The sequence below is a fragment of the Pteropus medius genome, unplaced genomic scaffold (assembly GCF_902729225.1).
Source record: "Pteropus medius unplaced genomic scaffold, Ma_sr-lr_union100, whole genome shotgun sequence".
NCBI lineage: Eukaryota > Metazoa > Chordata > Mammalia > Chiroptera > Pteropodidae > Pteropus > Pteropus medius.
In genome coordinates this window covers 1039057-1057527 of record NW_024356335.1, presented here as the reverse complement: position 1 = coordinate 1057527, position 18471 = coordinate 1039057, and the positions used below count along the sequence as shown (strand labels likewise).

The 18471-nt window shown below is 51.2% G+C and overlaps 1 protein-coding gene across 2 annotated transcripts in view; it reads right to left on the bottom strand.

Moving 5' to 3' along the window:
• Positions 1-6331: 6331 nt before the first annotated feature.
• The window catches only part of LHX2 (LIM homeobox 2), a 29796-nt gene continuing 17656 nt past the window's right edge, over positions 6332-18471 (bottom strand). Inside the window, exons 4-5 of one of the 2 annotated variants that reach the window (XM_039861436.1) lie at positions 16211-16416; positions 6332-7204 (exon numbers count right to left, since the gene is read on the bottom strand). In XM_039861436.1, coding sequence (XP_039717370.1) covers positions 6917-7204; positions 16211-16416 — 494 coding nt within the window. In that variant the 3' untranslated portion in view covers positions 6332-6916. The remainder of the gene's footprint in view (positions 7205-16210; positions 16417-18471) is intronic. The other variant, XM_039861435.1, reaches the window with a different exon arrangement.

Below are 18471 nucleotides of genomic sequence, written 5' to 3'. Positions count from 1 at the left end.
TTTCTCGTGGTGGCCCCTGAGGGGCGAGTGAGCCCCTCGGGGAGCCCAGGCGGGGTGCCCGGAACTGCACCTCCTCATCCCTTCCCGTACCTGGAGAATCCTTCAAGCTTGAGCTCACTTGAGCCCTGCCCAGAGGCCCTCAGGAATGCGCGTAAAGGAAAGGCGGGCATGTGAGGGGACCTACTGTGTGCCAGTCTCTGCGCCGTGTGTTTCTGTGTTGTTGCAGCCACTCAACTTAGCCTAATGCAGTCCCTGGCACACATTAGGGGGACTCGAAATTATCACTCCCATATTGAAGCTGAGAAAAGCGTCCAGAGCCCGGAATAGGTCTCCTGTCTCCGATCTCTCTCCAGAGAATTGCATCAGTGCAGACCCCAGATGGGTGAGGCAGGAGGGCTGGGAAAGCTCGGGACAATGCCGCGGTGCACCGCCAGGGGGCGCCCTCCGCCCGGCCCCTGCGGGGGCTCCGTCGCCCCACACCCCGCGTTCCTCCTTCAGTCCCCGCGGTGCCCGGCCGGCTCCCCGGGGAGCTTCTCTAGGTCCGGGCGGGGCGAGCGGGCGCCCCCGCAGGATGTCTCGGCTCTTCGCCCCTCCGGATCCGACCTCGGCTCCGGCTTCCGCCCCCTCCCTAGTCCCCCGGGGCCTCCTCTGACAGCTCCAGGCTTGCAGCCACCCCCTCTGCCCGGAACCGCCCCGAAGCCCACCCCCACCCCAGTCTCCGTCTGAGGGCCTCTGAGGCCTTCACACAGTGGTGGAGCCCCATCGCTCGCCTCTTCTGGAGCAAAGATTTATAAATTAGGTGCCTGGGTGAGAGACTGACTTGAATAAATCACAACAGCTCCCAGGAGCGAAGCACTCCTGGGTGCCAGGCACTTTGCTTAGTGCTATGGCTGCATGAGTTATAGCATTCAGTGTTCACAGAACTCTATGAAGTAGGTGTTACCGCCACCCCTCACCGCTCCCGGTTTACAGATTTAAAAAGCTGGAAGCTCAGAGGTGCTGGGGGTAAAGATGAAGAGAGAGACACCGAGTGTGGAGCTTAAAGTAGCAGGTAAAGGGGAAAATAGTCCCCAACATGCAGCTACAGATTCACCACCAGTTCACTCACTCACCGAAGATGTGTTACTAGAAACCCTGTGCCCAGCACTGTGCTGGCCACACTGACCCGGGCAGGAACAGGCCAGCAGCCCTAGTAGGGGCTGGAGGTAGAGGTGAGGGTGGGAGTCGGGATGAATAGACGATTACAGCCCTGTGTGGTGACAGAGGCAGAAGTTACAGCAGGGTCAGGTGGGGAGAAGGCTAAGCAGGGAAGGCTGTCAGAGGAGGCCCCTGGGGGCTGGGAGGGGGCGGAAGCCGGAGGCCAGGGGGAGAGAAAGGGGTAGGACCCCCAGGTAGAGGACCCCCAGGCAGAGGGCCAGCCGGCATGGAGAGCATTGACGAGTTAGGTGCATCTGGCTGCCTTTAAGCCCAGAGGTGGATGAGTCTTAAGTCCTACACCAGAGAGGTGGGTAGGGACCAGCTTGTGACCAAGTCTCAGGTGCCATCTTAAGGACCAACTTGCTCAGGAGAGCTGGGCAACTCAAAGAGAAGCAATGGGTAAATGTCTCAGGTCCCTTTGATGTGTCCCTCATGTGACTCAGAGCCCCCTGCTAGGAAGGACGGGCCAGAACTTTGATGTCTTCAAAGCATCAAAGACTTAACAAGTCCAAATCCCAAATCCTTGATCATCCCCCCCATCCTCTTCCCGACGCCTTTTCCCCATGGCAGTGAAGGGCCCCACCATCCACCCAGTCATGGCTCTGCCCCGTCTTTACTTTCCCTTCCCAAGTAGCCAGTCCTTCACCCCTGCCTCCACCCAGTCCGATGCCCATCATCTGGCTGACCTCAAGAACCTCCTCACATCCACCTCTGTCCCCTCCTGCCCTGGCTCGGCATCCCTAGCTTTCTGGTGCTCTTGGAATGAAGACTCCAGCCCCACCCCCCACCATTCTGGTTCTTGCTCTGAGAGCTCCAGCACCACTGGTCACCTTTCAGTGCCCTTGCACTTGCTGTTACGTCTTTTCTCTGCCTCCTCTTCCACTTGCTGAGTTAATTCCCACTCACTTATCCGATCTCTCAGTGACACCTTCCTCCAGGAAGCCATCCTGTCCCTTGCCTAGGTAGATGCTCTCAAGGTTCCACATATGTCTCATCACAGACATCGTTAGGTAGTTACTTGTGAGGCTGTTTGACATTTGTATCCCCCACTAGACTCTAAGTTCCATGGAGGCAGGCACTAACTTATTCACTGGTATCTCCAGCACAGGGCTTGGTACTCAATTAGGGTCCCTGAGCAAGATGGACCCAGCTCTCCTGCTTCCAGGCTGGGTAAATCTCTTCCCTTTTCTGAGCTTACACTGCTCTATCTAAAACGAAGAGGTCAGATGGATAGTCCCCAACTCAGACTGCCTATCGGAACCCCTGAGGGACTTTTAGAAGATGCACAGGTAATCATCATCATCATCACATTGGGAGCGGGAAGTGGGTAGAGGTTTAGATGTTACAGGAATGAGTGAGTATTGATAACGGTGGAAGCTGGCCAATGAGTGTTTGGGAGTTCATTATATACTTCTGTTTACTTTGTATATGTTGGAAATTTTCCATAATAAAAATGTTTTGATAAGCTGCCCCAGCCCGGGCCCCTCCCCAGTGAGCGGTGGCGAGCCAGTGAGGGCATTTGGGAGAGCCACAGCAGCAGTTCTGAAACACAGCTCTGGCGAGAGGCTTTTCGAGGCTGCTTCCAGCTCCGAAGATTCCCAGCAATTCTCTCCTGCCCACGTGGGTGCCGCTCGCTGGTGGAAAAATACCACAGCCTGAACATTTGCTCTGCCCTCTCCCTTAACCCCCTGAAGCCTCAAACACTTCTAGGTCAGTTGTCTAACTCAAAAAGTCCCCCCAGAACACCATCTCCTGGTGGCAGCCTCTTCTGGGCTTCTCCGGCCTCCCAAACTCCCAGTCTCGCTCCCACAAGACCCCAGGATGAGCCTGAATCACCCAGGTGCCCCGAGCCACGGTGCCCAGCATGGCGGAGGGATTGAAACATGCCAGCCAGATTGAATTAAACAGAAATGAAAATATCTTTGTGGCCCCCAAGCTGTGTGATCCTCGGCAAATGACTTCTTGGCCTCTTTCTCTGTGAAATGGAATGACAATCCGTGCCCCATAGAGCTCTGGGAAGGATGCAATGAGATCATGACCTCAAAGGCATTGCAAGTTGTGTGGGACTTTGACCAGACTCTCTTTCCTTGGGGCTCCCATAACCCCAGGCTTCCCTCATGCTGGACAGTGGCTGGCTACTGATGCATCTGTGTCACATAGAGCCCGGGAGCCAGAGGGAGAGGTTGGTGGCCAAATCATCTCCATTCCCCCAGTCCCCAGTGCCTAGCACTGGACCAAGGAGAAAGAGAGAGACAGAGGAGGAGATGGGGAAAGGAAGTTATGAAGAGTCCGCGGGCACTCCTAAAGTCCCCAGGGGCCAGAGGGGCCAGGGTAGCCCTCCCTAGGGCTTCAACTGGCAGATAAAGCCTAGAGGTGACCACTCTTGCAAGCAGAACACACAGGCCACAGCAGCAAACCAGGAAGCTGAGGACATGGTGGAGAAGGGAGCCTGCAGCCTCGGAAAGAACAGGGGAGTCAGAGACAGCTTCCCAAGGCCCCCAGCACCACGTTCTAGTTGATAGTCAAGGCCATCCGTGAGCTGAGCCTCACTCACCATCCAGGGGCACCCCTAGCCGTTAAACTACTCTTCCCTCCCAAACATGCTCTCTACCTCCTTGCCTGTGGCCTGGCTGTTTCCCGTGCCAGACAGCTTGCCCTGCTCCCTTCTCCACACGGGCACCTGTGGTTCATTCACGATCGTACCACAATGATCGCTTCCAGCCTGGAGGCTCTCCCAACTTCCCAAGACCATTCCGCACGCCTCTGCAGCCGCCCTCGTATTCACTCAAACCACGAGTGTAGCACGTACCTGTTCTCTCGTGGAATCCTAACGATGCCCCTGCAAGGCGGATGCCACAGGCTCCATTTTACAGATTGAGATACTGAAGTTCAGAGTGGCTAAGTACCTTACTAAAATTCTTTCGAGGCAGAGAAGACTGTGGAAGGTCTCTTCCATCTGCTCCAGATCTCTGCACTCTGGGGAAAAGGAGACTCGGTAGGGTCACACAGGACAGAAGAAGGTCACATGCAAGACCTAATGCCAGGCCTAGATGTGAGTCCCAAGAACCAAGAGGCTCCCAATATCCACAGCATGTTGGAGCCCAAGGGGTCTCAGTGATGTCCCCTCGGTCCCCTCTGTGGCCAGTGTTCAGGGAGGTGGGGACTGTGCTCCAGAGCGACAGGTGGCAACAGTGACTCCCTCCCATCGCCAGTGGACAGAGCCGGGCTGGCAGCCTCAGCCTTTTGGCCACCGACTGCCTGCTTTCCTCTGCCTGTCTCGTCGTCAGTCTGGGTCTCCTATTTCTGTTTGTCATTTGGTTTCACCTTTTCCCTGGGAGTGACTCTTTACCAGCCTCTGTCTTGGTCTCTCTCCGTCTCTGCATCAGTCCCAGGATGTCCCTTCATCTCTAAGTCTTCTCTTCTTCATCTCAGTCTCTCTCTGTTTCATCATTTCTCCTCCCGGGTCTTTGACACTGTCTCTTAATCTCTGTCCTTAGCCCTTTCTCCTCGTCCCTCTGCCTCTTCCCTCCTGTCGCTGTTCTCGTCTTTTTCCATTTCCGTCTGCTGTCTTTTTGCCTTTCTCTGCCCTATGTCTGTGTCACCGCTGTTGTCTCCCTCAGTCTGCGTGTATCTTTGTCACCGTCCCTTTCTGTCTCAGTGCTCTGCTCTTTCTCCCAGACTCTGCCGCTCTCTCTCTGCCTCTCCCGCATCTCCCTGTCTCTGTCACTCTCTCTGAGTCTCTCGGTCTCGTGTGCCTGTCTCAAAGCCCCTGGCTGGGTGAAGGGCAATGCCTCCTCCACAGTGCCTCCATCTAGTGCCCCCTCCCTGGCCCAACAGCAGGCTCTGCTTCTAAACTTGCTCCCATGTAGGCGCTGGGGGGCAGGGGGGACCCCCGGGCCTCATTCCAGGGTCTGCTCCGTCTGAGTGGCATTGCTGACAGATGAGATAGGGATCGGGTTTGGCTCTGTCCAGGCCTGAGCAAGGGGCACAGGCAAGCTGTGCGGGGGTGTCTGAGCGCCTGCAAACGTTGGCATCTGGGTTTGTGCACGGGACTCCCTGGGCGGGGCGGTCCGAGTGTCTGTCTAGATATATTTGTGAGCGTCTGGGCCTGTTTATGTCTGTCTGTGAGAATTTGCATGTGTGTGTCTTTGCATGGGGCTGTCTGGGTGTGAGCATCTCAGTCTGTGGTCTCCCCACACATGAGTGCCTCAGAGTGCACGTGTGTCCGGGCACACAGGTGAGTCCCTGGAAGGACCTGGCATTGTGGCCTATCAGCAGGCCAGGCTCTCTGCTCGCCTTCTCTCACACGGTCATCGATGAGGTACAGATTCTAGCACCTGATTTGACAGGTAGAAAAGTTGAGGCTCTTAACCCCCGTGCTGGGACATGTGACTATATATGTGTGACACGTATATGTCTGCTTGAGGCAGAGCGCTTGGAGTCTGGAGGCAGACAGACCCCATTCAAATCGTGCCTGACCCCAGGCAGGTTGGCCAACCTTGGGCAGTTCTGAATTCATTCAGCAAAAATGTATTGGTCAAAAACAAATAAAATTAACCCATGGTGTTAGAAGTCAGGTTAGGTACTACCTTGGGAGGGGTTACCTGAGAGGGGGCCCAAGGGAGCCCTCTGGGTGCTATAATGACATATCTTCACTTGGTTGGGGGTTACGTGGGTGTGTTCATCTAGAAAACAGTAATCAAGCTGTTCATTTCAGACATGTGCACTTTATGCACGTTATATATCAATTTCAAAGTTTCCAAAAAATTTATTGATCTTTTACTATTTGCCAGGGATTAACTAGCAACAACAGTGGGGTGTGTGTGTGTGTGTGTGTGTGTGTGTGTGTGTAACATTTCAAAAAGTGAGTCAGTCCAGGCTTTAAGCACATATGACGCTGTCTTAAGATTATCTCTTGTCTGTCTCTGCCTCCACTCCAAATTCCTTGTACCAACTTGTCCCAAAAGCCTGGCACAGAAAAAGGGTCCCATGAATTTTATAAATAAATATTTATAAAGTATTATAAATAAATAGTATAGACACATAAGGAAGACCCTGGAATTTATCTGTAGATTTCAGTAAGACTCTTAAGTCCTATGAATTTCACAGCCCACTAGACAGCAGCGGCACCGACTAGTTTCAATAAGTGGTTTTATTACTGGTTAGATTTTACAAATTCTGATATTCGAACAGACTTCCACCTTAAAATTCTAAAACAACAAAGCGACCATTGGAAGGGGTTTGATTTTTTTCCTTTTTTTTTTTTTTTCTTTTTTTGGGACTATTCAAAGTAACAAACTTTTACATTTTTGCTCTGGTCATAAATATACAGAGAGAAAAAGAGGGAGAGAAAAATGAACAGGTCATCCAAAGCATGGAGATAAAACAGTGTTCCTAAGGCACGTGGCAGTCTTTGAAAATACAGAAGCTCTAGCCAACTTAAATTATTCGTTGTTTCTCCTCGCTCAGTCCACAAAACTGTACAGTGACACAAATGTTGTGTTGCGATAGATCTTCCAAGTAATTCCTCGGTCCACACCGCTTCGTGAGCCGGACACGCAGTTCTCTTTTTCCTCTGTTTCCAGGCGAGATCCTAAAATGTGGTTAGTTAGTTGCTCAAAGCCTCTATTTTAAAATACACTTGGAATTCAACTAAAGATAATTTCTTTTTTAAAGAAATTGTGGGGTCAGGGGCAGGGGGGGAGGGGAGCGCAAGTCATTAGAAAAGGTTGGTGAGAGTCGTTTGTGAGGGGCTGTGAGGCTCGTGGCCCTCCAGGTTGCCAGGCACAGAAGTTAAGACGGACGTCACAGTTGGCAGCGTGGGGCTAGTCAAGTCCGTGAGGGTGGTGGGCGTGCTGGAGGGGCTGAGCGAGGCGTTGGAGAGCTCCGAGGCTGGCCCGGACGGCGTCCCCGTCTGCAGCGCCGCCTCCGTGGCCTTGTCCACGCCCGTGTTTTCCTGCCGTAAGAGGTTGCGCCTGAACTTGGCCCGGGCGTTCTGAAACCAGACCTGTGTGGGGTGAGATGGAATGTTTTGCGGGGCGGTAGGGGGGTGAGGGATGGGAGGGGGGTGGGGGTCGGGAGGAAAATTAGGGCTGACAATATTTTTCTCTTAATAAAATAAAAATTTCCTTGTCTCTCATGGGCTAGGACTGTCTGTCAGAAGGTTCTGGAGCTGAGCGACCCCCTCCAATATCATAGCCACTGGCCACATGTGGCTATTAAACACCTGACATGTGACTAGCCCGAATGTGGCTAGTCTGTAGGTGAAAACACACAACCAATTTGAAGGTTTAGTACGAAAAAAAGGTGGTAGACTATCTCAATAATAATCTTTATGCAGGTTACATGTTGAAATGATAACCTTTTGGATATACTGAGCTTGACAAAATATTTTCTTAAAATTAATATTACCAGGTTCTTTTTGCTTTTTTAATGTCGCTGCTAGAAATTTTTAAATGTAAAATTACGTATGTGGCCATGTTGCATTTCTTTTGGACAGCGCTGTTCTGGGAGGTTGGTGCAAACCCAATCCTGATTGTTTTTCACAATTTTGAGAGGTTCGTTTTTTTCAGCAGTCGCCTTTAGGCACGCAATAGATGCCACGAATTCTTGTTGGTACAATTTTTGAAGCGCTTCATGGACACTAAGTCTGGGAAATACTAGAATGGTGTAAAGGAGACAGAAGTCAGTCGATAAGGAGTTACTAAGAGAAAGCAGACATGGATCCTACTCCCCGGCACCATCAGCTGAAGCCACCGGTGTCCTGGACCACTGGGTGTCAGGTCTTAGGGACGGGTGGGCAGAGTAGGGACAGCTGCCAGAGTAAAGTGAGGCCAAGGAGGCTGTGACCTGCGGATTCCCTCTCTCAACTGGCCACGTCCCAGCATCGTTTATGAGGGAGGTGGGGTGGGTTACACAGTTGGAACTGAGCTTGGTATGAAACGAATACCCGAGAGACAGAATAAGGGTTTACTTTCATTTTTCCTGAAGCACAGATACACACACGCATCCATACCTTTGCACACAAGCCTGAACACACTCATGAAGATGAGCACAGAAACTCATCAACACAGACCAAACCCCCACCCCCCACCAGTATGCCCAGCCATCTAACTGCACAGAGCTACCCAGCTATACCCAAGGGTCCTCGAAGTACATTGGGAAAGGCCTAGGAAATCCAGGCGACGGTACGGGTTGGGGCGCTGTATCTCTCAAAGAAAGAAGCCTGAAAGGCAGGGCCCCCTCACTTCCCTTTGCGTGAGGAAAACACCCGCCAGAAGCCTCCCTATAAAACACAGGGCCTTGGGGGATTCTGCAGATTCTTGGGTGTCCAGTTGCGTATTTCCAGATGTGCCTGCATCTGCCTGTCTTCACAGTGTCTCAAACAGGCGTGTATGGGCCAACGCCTGACCCCACCCTCCCCTGGGGACCACCCCAACTACAGGGGCCTGTGGCCTCACACTGCCTTTTTGGTGGCCTGATACAATTTGGGTTCAATTAAAAGCACAGCCGGGAGAATCTCGGAGTGAGGAGGGAGACACAGACCCCGGGAAGTCGAGAAACAAAGCTCTCTCCCCAGCACGCTGGATCTTCCCAGGAAGAAAGCACAGTTCCCCTGGCCTCGAGCCCAGAGCAAGCCCATCACCTCTTCTGGAGGCCTGCAGATAAGCCCAGTGCTTCTAACCCACCCTTCACGTGCTCTTCTCGGGGTGGAAGGCCCTTCCCTGCCCAGCCTGCAGGAATCTACAGGGCTGAGACTCTGTGTCTGGCTGAACCCCAGGAATGGCCGATGGAGAAAACAGATACAAAAAGCCCCAGAGGCCCTCAGAGAGAGGAGGTGACTTCCCCGGTCCCATGGCAGGTCGGATGAGGAAGGCTGGAGCCTTAATGCCACCCTTTGCCACTGTCCTGGCCTGTGTGTCTATCAAAGAGGCAGCTCGAGCGGGGAACCCCGGTGGTGGCACGTGGCTCCTGGGTCTGGGGCTCCAAGCCCTTGGGAAGTACTGGAACCGGTTAGCTGCTGGCTATTTGCCATTTCTCCATCGTCGCCCTTAACAGTGGTTTGTAAACAATGACACCATCTTCCACAAGTGCCTTTTCTGCTTTACTAGATCAGAGGCATTGGGAATCTGGTGGATAAAAATCAACAACTCTACCTAAAAGGTGGCTGCTGTGGGGTTTTGTGTTGGGTTTGTTTTTCACCTTAAGCGGGGCTTCACCAGAATTCTCTCCCAGGTATTTCAAAAAGTCCCCTCCTGGGTGGTTGTTGGGGCAGGGACCCTGTCTGAGTCATCTTCATATTCCTGGGGACATGGCACAGGGACCGGCAAAGGTTAAGAATGAGTAATACGCATTGAGTTAATAGTAATAACAACACAACATTCAAGGACCTCTTACTATGTGCCAGGCATCATGTCACCCTCTACCATGCATGGTCACAGGCAATCTCCATGATAAGCCAGGTAGGGGGATCATTATCACCGTTTTACAGATTTAAAGCCAGAGAGGCTCAGGGAAGTGAAGGCCGCCTAGGGTCAAACAGAGGCCAAGCTGAGATTGGAATCTAGGAATTCAGGGTTATCTGCCATAAAACGTCCATGGTCTCCCTACCACATGCTCCTGAGTGAGTCAGCAAGCGAATGAATGAATGAATGAATGAATGAACAGAGAAGTAACTGTGGTGCGGTGGAAAGAGCACAGTATGGAGTTTCTGTTCTGGTTCTGCTCCTGACCAGCCAAGTGACCTCAGGTGAGCCCCTTACCTCTGGGCCTGCCTCAGTTTCCCCACTTGTACAACAAGAGCATTAGACCACATCACACGAGCTCTATGGCCTCTTGGGGGTTCGGACAGGCTGGGATTCTAGGGCAGCTGCAATGAGAAAGGAAGTGATCTGCTCTCCCCACCCAGCTTCTGAAACTGCCAGCCCTCTCTCTTCATTTGAGGGGAGTGCCTGGCCTGGTGCACAGGGCACCCCAGTAAGTCCTGGGTGGATGAGGAAGCCCACATTGCTACGTGTCCTCTCCTCAGGCACCAGCTGGCCCTGAAGGTTGTGTTTTGCCTCACAAATCTCCTCCTGGGTCGACAAGGAAACCAGACAAAAGACAAAAGCTTCGTGCCCGGTGGCCTCCACTGTGGCATTTTTTTTTTTTAATAACATCAAAACTAACAGCTGTATCCAAAGTGTCTGACCAGACAGGACAAGGAAAGTCATAACACAGCCACTCCACCCAGTTGAAGAGGAAATGTCTTATGACAAATGTTATGCGAGAAAAAAGAATGAAAAAATTATGTCCTCTGGTATTGAAACTTCATAACAAAAATAATGACAAATATTATTTACTCACTATGTGTCAGGCATTGTCTAAACGGAGTTCTAACCATTTTACACATATTAACTTGTAACAGTGCCTTACAAGGTAAGCACTAATATTATTGCAAGGTGAGGAAACTGAGGCACGGGGCCCAACCAAAGAGATGGAGCTGAGATGTGAACGCGGCAGGCTGGGTCCTTACTCACTGCTTCCAAACTGTGCACCTGGATTCTCGGTTTCCTATGCTCTTACGTGGGTGATTTATCCCCTATTTTTCTAACCTGTCTATAGGATAGCTCTATTATTTTATAAAAATACGCAAAGCTTTAAGGAACTGAAAGTAATAAGCACTGGACTGGACATCACGAGCCCTTGGTTCTGGCCCCAGCACTACAACTGCTTTGCTGTGGGGTGTCGGGTGAGTCACTCCACCTCTCTGTGCTTCAGCTTCCTCCCTTCTAAAATACCAGATTCAGGCTAAATCACCTATGAAATTCCATCCAGCTTCAACCGTCTGTGACTAGATCACATACTCTCCACTGCCCTGTGCCAACGACAGGCGGAACAATGCTCACTTTCCCCATTTTACAGGTGGGGAAGCTGAGGCTCAAAGCACCTCAAAGCGACTGACCCTCGTTTAAACCGCACCTCAGGGAAGGCATTCCTGACTACCTCCTTTACCAAGCCGGGTCACCATGTCACATGCTTTCATTGCAGCCCTGTGTTCATCCTGTCTAGCACTTCCATTTTATTTTTCTCGAGACGTAAGCAAGGGTTCTGTGGCCACATAAATGTGGGAGCTGTTAGAGCAGACCACACTGAATCTCCTCACCATTTCTCAGTGTCTTAATGTTGATGTGCTCTGATCTCCAGGACAAAAGGCATGGTCAGCCTTGCACATCTCCCAAACTTACTTGGTCCTGGAATCATTTAAAAAATATTTTTTGTTATGAGATAGTTCACATATAGAGACTAATCATCTCACTGTTTTAGTTATTTCCACAACACCTTCTTACACCTCTGCGTCCCCTCTGGAGTGCACGTTCCAGCGGGCTCTGTTCACTGTCTAGGTCATGGCTCGGTCCTCGGTGCCTCCCTCCCCACCCAGAACGTGGCAGAAGGCCAGCGTATTTGTCGAATAAGCGAGTGAACAGAGGAAAGCCAGCGTTCTCAGCTCCTGAGTTCTCACAGGGATTAATGATGACTAACTCAACATCTGAAAAATGTTTTTAAACTCTTGGTGGTTACAATGTATTTTCTTTCAAAGGCACACCAGGAACTCCTAAGGAGACCTTCACCCATCCAAATCAATCAGCTCACCGCCCCCTCCCCAAGTCCAGAACATCTTAACAGTCTGCCTTCCTGGCCCTCCCCCAGGAAGAAGGCAACTCAGGGAGACAGGATGTGCTGACAAACGGTCTCCAAGCATCTGCAAAGCTTAATGTCTTAATGGACCTCTGTCCAAGGGGCCATTCTGTCTCCCGGTCACCTTGCCCACCGATGGAAAGTCAGTATTGTGGTTGTCATGCTGCTGAAGATGACAAATTTGAGCACTCTGTATGCATTTAGGGCTTTACAATAGGATTCCTGCTTTCCTACCAAGACATGGCATCTCTGACCCTCTCGTTCCCCCTCCCCCTTCCGTCCTGCCGCATTCTGCAGCTAGATCCAAGGTAGGGGAACCAGTCTGTGCACCCTGCTATATTGCAAAGAGCTATAGAATCAGACCCATCTGGACTTGACTCCTAGCTTCATCACTTACTATCTGTAAGACTCGGGGCAAGGGTCCTAGCCTCTCTGAACTTCAGTTTCCTCATCTGCAAAATGAAGATAATTACACTTTTTAAGTGTGTGCAAAAGAGGCTGGTAGACTGAACCGTGCTATGTAAATGTGCATGAAATTAATGTACATCGAGTCCCTAATATACTTTATAAATTACACTTTATCTCCTTGTTGTGACAACCTAGTGAAGTATTATTATTTCTTCCATTATATAGCTGAGGCCATTGAGGCTCAGAGAGGTTATGTCACTTGCTCAGGATCACTCGGAGAGTAAGTGGGAGAGCTGAGTCTGGACTTCACATCAGCTGACTCAAATTCCAGCAGAGATACTGCATCCCAGGATTACCACGTTCGTGGTACTTACGCATTACAGATTCCGTAACAGACTGGAACCCCCTACACACACACACACACACACACACACACACACACACACACCCTCCCTTCACATCAACCACTTCTGGGAACACAGCCTCAACCTCAACCTGTCCCTGCCAGGCACTCTCTGAAGGGCTGATCGGGGCCACAACCTGCAGGGGGCACCCAAGGCCTAGTACCACTCAGCTGGTGTAGACTAGTGATGAGGAACCATTTCACCGGCACCTACTTCGTACCAGCAGGCACCACGCCAGAGCCTTCCCATTCATTGTCTCAGTCCTCAGGAATCCTCAGGGTCCAAACTATTATCATCTCCATTTCACAGATAAGGGATCCAGCTCAGAGAGGAAAAGTTAAAGTACCCAAATCACACCGCTGTGACCTCAAGCAAATAAACTTCATCTCACTATGTCCTAAGATTCTCATCTACAAAATGGACAGGAATATATTAAGGTAAAAGGTAGACGAGTGGCTGGAAAGACAATGCTTTGCAAACTACTGCCTAATCATAAGCGGTTGTGCTGTTAAGGAACACTAAGGATTTGTGCAGGGGATTTGGAGGTCTGAGAGGAGGGAAGTGGTCTGGTAGCCTTACAGGTATGGCTGCGCCCACCCACAATGACGCGCAGGCCCTAGATGATACTCACACCCAGAGGCAGTCACTGCTGGGTTGGCTTAGGGGAGAAAAGAGCAATGCCCCCTGATCAGATGAGCCTGGATTTGGATCCAGCTCTGCTACTTCCCAGCAAATGTGTGACTGGGGGCAAGTGGAAATCTTTGGGGCCTCAAAGTTCTCATTTGTTCAGTGAGGGAGCAGGGATCATGACACCTAACAGTGAGGACTGTCAATGAACAAATGTATTTCATAGGCCTTTCAAAGTACCTGACACATAGTAGAGCACATAAACGTTTATTGATTAGTAGACACACAATAACGGTCAGTGTTTTTCTCCCTGAACTAGTCCCATGCCCCTGGCCTTTCTGTGGTAGTCCCTGTGGTAGAACAGTAATGCAGGTGTGAGCGGCCCTGGCTCAGGATTCTAGGGAAGGAGGGGACAGGGCAAGCATCCACCCAGGACCCTCAGGAGAATCCTTCCTCACATAGGGTAGCTGATCCCTCCCCTGGTGTCCCAAAGAACTCTCACCCCAACCTATCACACTATGGGAAACTGAATACAGGTCTGTCTCTACACCTCATTGGTGAATATCTTCGGGACCAGGACTGTGGTTCATTCATCTCTTTGCCCCCAGGGCCTGGGGCCAATAGATATTTGGTCAGATGAAAGAATGGGAGATAACTATGCTAGACATCCGATTTGCTACGAAATCAGGTAACCGAGCCTCGCCAAGGCCAGCAGAGACTGGCTTCTCCCTCCAGATGGAGATTCAGCTGTGGGCACGTGCTCTATTTAACCCAGAGGACTGGGAGAGAGGTTCGTACCCTAACGGTGCCCATTTTACAGATGAGAAAGCTATGGCTCAGAGAGAGTAACTGATTTGTCCCAAGACACATAGCCGGCAAGTGGAGGAGCAGAACCAAACTCAGGTCTTCCTGAACCCAGCTCTGCCCAACTCCAAGTCCCTGCTCCCACCCTTGCCTGCTTCCAGGGCCTGACTCGAGGAGCATCTAGATAAGCGAAGGAACAAAGTTTCCTACTAACCAGAGAAAATGTGGCAGCAGGGGATCCTCAGTCTGAAATCGCCTGGGGCCGAGGAACTGAGGGGATCTAACTCCAAGAAGCTAAAGTCCGAGGGAAACAGACGAGGGAGAGCCCAGACCAGGGCGTCTGTCTGCTTGAGCCCAGGCCTAAAGGACCCGCTGGCAAACCGGACTCAAACCGGAGGGAGGGGCAGGACCCGCGCCAGAGCGCCAGGGCCGGGGGCGGGCCCAGAGAGGCGCATCAGCACCCCATTGGCCAGTCCTCGCGTCCCTCGCTACGTCTCAGAGCCTCCTGAGACCAAACTGTCCCAGACCCGCTCGGGGTGCTCAGAGGTTGGGGCAGCCGGGCCAAGCTAGCCTGCGGGCCCGGCTCCCGGGTCCCGAGATCTGCAGACCCTCGCCCGCGTCAAGTTCCATCCCGCCACCGCTGTCACTCACAAACTGCTTGCTTTCTTTTTTTTCCTGACAGATTCGCAGAAAAACTTAGGGCAGCAGCGCAGCCCTTCTTGTCCATCACCTTCATCACCATCACTCTCTTCGTGTTGCCCCCAACCCACCCTCAAGCCCGCACGACCTGGAGCTGGAGGTTGGGTCAGACTGGCCAGCACTTCCCCTCCTGTTTTGAGGCCATAGTCAAATTACTTGATATGTTGATTTTCTTACCCAGAAATGTGCATTGTTATCCCTACAACCACGTTCTGAGGAATAAACTGGTTAGACTTGCCATAAAGGGAGATAGTCTCCCACCTTACCATTGTATGAATGGGGACGCTGAGGTCCAGCGACCAGAAAAATGATTCATATTAGTTAATATCAGTTAGTCAATCAATTTAGTTAATGTTATTCTTAGCCACCATCCACTGGGCAGTTAAGTGTCAGACACTGTGGTAGGCTCATAATGTTGTCTCAGTGGCTCTTCCAATAAGCCTGAAGATTAGATAATTTTTTGTGTCTGTTTCACACCACCGAGGAAACAGGCTCAGAAGAGTGAAGTGATTTGCCCAGTAAGTAAAAGGAGGAGCTGAAGAGTTGAGAAGTAGTGGCCCAAAGCTCAGCCATGAGTTAAGGTCATGTAGGATCCTGGGACTCCCCGCACTGAACTTTTCAACATCTTTGGGGGGATGAACAGACCCTTTGGAAATCTGGTAAAAGCTCTGGATCCTCTCCATCGAGAAAGTACCCTCATAAACAAGCGCAATTCTGCCCAATTTCAGAGGTGCCTATGTATTTCCTCCAGCTCCCTGCGGACAGACCTGGGAGAGGCCCCCGGGCCCACCCCACGGATCTGCCCACATGCGCTCCCTTCACCAGACCTTGCTTCTGGGAGAGTCTGAGAAACAACAAAGAGACAGAAGAAAAATCTAGAGAGAAATAGAAAGAAAGAGAGAAACCAGAGAGGGGCAAGTGAGGAGCAAGAAGCAGAAAGTACTGGTTAGCAGCAGCTGCTTGAATGGGCCTCCTGGGATGAGGGGCCAAGGTTGGGGGTGGGAGGGGGACACTGAATTTATCTGAAATGTTTGAACCTTTTACAACATGAACATATTTGAATGTCACTTGAATAAATAGCAACTAAGAATTGTTTATTAGAAAGGAAAGAGACTGGGTGTGGAGACAAAGAGGACAGAGGGGTACACACGCAAAACGGAAAAAAAATTGAGACAAAAATTGAAGGAGAGCGAAGATGTAAAGCTGGGGTGGGGGAAAGACTGATATACGAATAGAGACAGACGGAAGAGATGGAGAAAGAGAACGGGAGCAGTAAACAAAGAGAAAGGCAGACAGGGCAGAAGGTCCTCCCCAGGCCTGCGGCCGGCAGAAGACTTCCGCCCCAGATCTTGGCGGATGCAGATGTCCCCACGCCCAACCTGGTCCCAGCTAACCTGAAGGACCCGCTTGGTGAGGCCCGTCTTTTGCGCGAGCTGCTTCAAGTCCTTGGCGTCGGGGTTGTGGTTAATGGCAAAGTAAGACTTCATGGTCCGAAGCTGGTGGTGCTTGAAGGAGGTGCGCATGCGTTTCGTCTTCTGGCTGCTCGGGTACGGCTGGTCGCGGTCCAGGTGCTCCGCGTCGTTCTCGTTGCAGCTCAGCGCTGGGGAGGGGGACGCAGAGGCGGCAGGTGAACCTCCTGACCCGCCCCCCACACACACACTGCCTAGTCCACGCCCACCCCACCCGCCACCCAGAGTTTCTAGCTCCGTACCACACTGCGTGCCCGCACTGCACTCAGAGATTTTATCCTCATGTTATAGATTTACAGAGGAATTTGAGGCCCCGGGGAGAGTGACCCGCCCAGGGCCACTCAGCTAGGAAATGCTGGATTCCAACGCAGCTCTAGGAGAATCCAAAACCCATTCCGAGCCGCCATGTTACGATAATAATAACACGAATAATAACAACAGCGGCTACAACTTGTTGATGGCTTATTCCGCTCCACGTGATGTGCTTTACAGGAACGTTCTCCTTGAATCTTCAAAAGAACCCTATGAGCCAGGCAGTATCTTTGCCTTTTTTACTGACGTTGAAACTGAGGTTCAGAGAAGGAAGTCACTTGACTGAGGACCCAGCAGCACAGAGACTCCAGAGACCACGCTCTTTCTGCTTCCCTCTGCACTCCCTAAAGAGGGGGTTGTCACCAGTCTCCCCGCACTGTGCCTGGAGCAGGCACCTGGAAGTCTCTGAATCTCTCCACTGGCTTTCATTTCGTCCTTATCAGTTTCTACACCCAAAAGTACTGTATGATTCCCCTGGGCCAAAGGCATTTGCCTGAAGATCAGAAATTGTATTTTGCAGTTTAATCTTCACCACTGCCCTGTGGGGCAGTTGCTTCCCGGTTTTACAAATGGGGTGAACGAGGCAGGGAAGTTAAGCGATCTTTGCAAATCTCACAGACTGGTAGAGTTCTAACTGGAAAGGGAAAGTTGGAGGAAGAAATTAACATGTATTCAACACCTAGGGTTATGCCTTTGCTCAATGGGTGGCTGTTGCTATTCATCCCATTCTACAGATGAGGAAACTCATGTTAAGAGACATGAAGCCACGTGCACACGGTAACGGCTGAGCCTAGATTCATTACTGTAGTCCTTGCCTGTTCTTTCCACTACACCACCAAGGCAGGCAAAGATGAAGCATGACTCTTTGGGGAACCCATCCCCAACCAGAAGGGGCCCAGCTGGGGTCTGGCTGCCAGTGCCTGGAAGGCACTAGGAGTAGGGGACAGGGGTGGAAACCTCAGCCTCAGTAGTTGCTTGGCAACCTGGCAGCTGATTGGGACACACGGGATCCCTCTCCAAGATCCCCTCGTCATTACACACATAAGGTCTTACTTTGGGGAAAACCTCATGAGAGATTAATTCGGTCCCCCAAAAATGGGCAACTGGGACTAAATCTCATGCCCTATCGCATGCCCACAATAGAGCTGCCAGATTTAGCAAATAAAAATACAAGTTGCCCAGTTGAATTTGAATTTCAAGTCATCAATGAAAAAATTTGTAGTGTAAGTATGTCTCAAATATTGCACAGAACATACCTATACTAAAAATTTCTTTGTTGTTTACCTAAAATTCAAATATCACATAGTATACACTCATACTAAAAAATTATTCGTTGTTTATTTAAAATTCAAATATTGCACGGGATACACTTACACTGAAAATTTATTTGTTTTTTGCCTCAAATTCAAATTGAACGGGGTGTCCTGCATTTTATCTGGCAACACTATCTTTAAAGTACTCCCGCTCTCCCAGTGGCCTACTCCTCCCCTTGCCCAGGTGGGAGTAGCCCCCTGCGGAAAGAATTTGCAGGATGCAGGTCGGGTCCCTAACCTTAGAGCAGTCGGCAAAAGGCTACAACCTCCTTATGGGCCCCTTGCCACAGGCACCCAAGTCCTCCACCTGGGCTGCATCCCACTGACAGTACCCAGAGTGAAGACCAGGGTTCCAGCAATTTAAAGGGGAACAGAAAATGACTCCGAAGGGGATCCATGGAAACTGCCCTGCCCCCTCTTCAGGGAGCGACCCTCTTCTTGCCCCCAGTCCCCAGCTCCACAGGGGGGTAGGGCAGGCCTCCCCACAGGGGATCTCTGGGCCTATCCCTCCGCCCAGCCCCCGCCTGGGCCTTGCTGCTGTTAATGAGCTCCGTGGGGACC